The sequence below is a fragment of the Pyrgilauda ruficollis genome, unplaced genomic scaffold, assembly GCF_017590135.1.
Source record: "Pyrgilauda ruficollis isolate IOZ18807 unplaced genomic scaffold, ASM1759013v1 scaffold1205, whole genome shotgun sequence".
NCBI classification, from domain to species: domain Eukaryota; kingdom Metazoa; phylum Chordata; class Aves; order Passeriformes; family Passeridae; genus Pyrgilauda; species Pyrgilauda ruficollis.
Window position 1 is genome coordinate 1 of NW_024510378.1, and position 2,405 is coordinate 2,405.

The 2,405-nt window shown below is 66.9% G+C and overlaps 1 protein-coding gene across 1 annotated transcript in view; it reads right to left on the minus strand.

Annotated features, from left to right (window-relative positions):
• Positions 1–6: 6 nt before the first annotated feature.
• The window catches only part of LOC121365781 (low affinity immunoglobulin gamma Fc region receptor II-like), a gene marked incomplete at its 3' end in the record, with an annotated part of 4,972 nt that continues 2,573 nt past the window's right edge, over positions 7–2,405 (minus strand). The window contains exons 3-8 of the mRNA XM_041490238.1: positions 2,348–2,401; positions 1,762–1,782; positions 1,425–1,655; positions 948–1,202; positions 173–442; positions 7–84 (exon numbers count right to left, since the gene is read on the minus strand). Coding sequence (XP_041346172.1) covers positions 7–84; positions 173–442; positions 948–1,202; positions 1,425–1,655; positions 1,762–1,782; positions 2,348–2,401 — 909 coding nt within the window. The remainder of the gene's footprint in view (positions 85–172; positions 443–947; positions 1,203–1,424; positions 1,656–1,761; positions 1,783–2,347; positions 2,402–2,405) is intronic.

A 2,405-nucleotide genomic window follows, 5' to 3' on the forward strand; every position in this document is an offset into this window, starting at 1 on the left:
CCGAGCAGCGCAGGGTCACGTTGTCACCTGCGCGCACCTGGTGTGCCGGGGGACTGAGGGTGATGGTGGCATTGGCCACGGGCACTGCGGGGACACGGACAGGGCTGGCACAGGCGAGGTGGGATGGGGGTGCCGTGGGTGGGGTCACCCCCAGCCCGAGGGTCCCGCTCACCCAGCACGGTGACATTCAGGGGGTCACTCTGGGCCACGCTGTCCCCGTCGCTGACCCGGCACCGGTACTGGCCGCTGTCACTGTCCCCAACGTGGGGCAGCTCCAGGTGCTGGTTGGTGCTCAGCAGTGCCCCCGAGCCCTCCCGGTGCCAGGAGAAGGACAGGGGACCTGTCCCCATGGCCACCGTGCAGCTCAGCACCAGGCGGTCCCCGAGTGCCACCTGTCCCCCGGGGGGCTGCGCTGACAGGGACACCCCCGAGGGTGGGGCACCTACAGGAGTGGGGAACAAAGGTGGGATTGGGGACCCAGGGAGGGTGGGGGACACGGGAGGAGAAAGAGGGGGATTGGAGGGGAGCAGAGAGGAGCCCAGTGAGCAGAAGGGACCCTGGGAGGCATGTTGGGACATGGGGACAATGGTGAGACCCCGTGGAAAGGAGGAGAGACCCAGGCAGGGATGGGAACCACAGGAGAGACTGGGGAGACTCAGGGAATGATTTGGGGTTTAGAGATGGGCGGGTGGACCCAGGGAAGGAGGGAGAGCAGAGGGTGGAGCAGGGACCTTGGAAGGGGTGGGGAATCCAGGGAGGGCTGGGGAGGACAAAGAGAGGGATGAGGGATGTGCAGGGGGAACTGGGCACTCATGGGGGAAACCAAGAGGGACTTGGGGAATTGTGGGTGACCCAGAGAGGAGTAAAGGGAGGGATGAAGGATTCAGGCAGTGCTGGGGAAACCCTTGGAGGATGTCAGGCTTCCCTGTCCCCATCCCTGCACTCACTGTGCACTGTCACTGTCACCAGCTCTGACTGCTTCCACTTTGACTCCACCCGGCCCTCACAGCGGTAGCGGCCGCTGTGGCTCAGCTGCAGGGGGGACAGGGACAGCTCGGTCCCAGCCGGGGGCCCCCTCAGAAGCTTCTCCTCACGGTAGAATTTCACACTTGTGAGCGGTTTGTCCCGCCAGCCCCGGCAGCGCAGTGTCACCGTGTCCCCCTCCAGCAGGGCCCGCGCTGGCACCTGCAGCACCAGCAGGTCTGGGGGACAGAGGGGACATGTCACACCAGGGGCATCAGCAGGGTGATGATGGCACCGGGAGGCACCAGGGGCCACCCACTGGGAGGGGGAAATCTCCTCGCTCTGGGATGAGAGCCGGGGACAGATCTGGTCACACAGGAGGTGACCCATGGAGCAGAGCCCACCCAGAGCCCTCGGGGTCCCCGCGGGTGCCAGCCTGGGGACACCCAAACCCCCCTCACCATCTGAGACTCTCACGGAGGGGCTGAGCCCGGTGTCGGGTCTGTCACACGTGTAGGTGCCTTTCCCGGTGACAGTGAGGCTGTCAGGTCCCTTCTGCCACCAGCGCCGCCAGTCCTTGTACCAGGTGGTGGCACCGGCGGTCCCCGAGCCCTGGCAGGTCAGTGTCACCTGGTCCCACAGCACCGCCGGCAGCCAGGGGGGCTCCACGAGGAGCTGGGTGGTCTGGGCCCCTGCGGGTGACAGGGGACACCAGCCTGCCAGGGGACACCAGCCTGCCAGGGCCAGCGCGGGGCTGGGGACAGCGGGCTGGGGACACGGCATCCCACGGGGACTCACCAGTGAGGCCGAGGGTCTGGGCTGGAAGGGAGAAGGGACAGGGCTCAGTGGGGGTGGCACTGTGGGGACAGCAGCACGGGGACACGGGGTGTGGGGGCTGTCCCCAAAGGTCTCTGTGGGGACAGGGGTGTGGCACAGATGTCTTGAGGACAGGGACACAGCAGCCAAGCCATGCTCAGGCATGGGGACCCTGTGCTGGCTCAGGTCACCCCTGCCAGCCCCACAGCCACAGCCCCATGACCTTGTGCCCATGGTCCCACTCCTCTGGCACCTGTCCCCATGGCCCAAGCACAGGGTGCTTGTCCCCTTGTCCCTGTCCTGCATCCCTGTGTCCCTGTCCCCACAGCTACCCCTGCCCCAAGGCTCCTTCTGTCACATCCTTGTCCCCACATCTCCATCCCCCTGTCCCTGTCCCCGCATCCCAGTTCCCCTCCCTGTCCCCAGTTCCTGACCCCAAAGCCACCCCACAACTCTGGTCACACTGGGCTCCATGCCCTGCTGGCCTTGGGGACCTCAGGGGACCCCGCAGCCCCCCTGTGCCCCCTCCCCATCCCCGGGCTGTCAGCCCCGTGCCCGGGGCACTCACCCCACAGGAGCAGTGTCACCTTCCTGGCCATCCCGGTGTCCCCAGCCATGAGCACTGG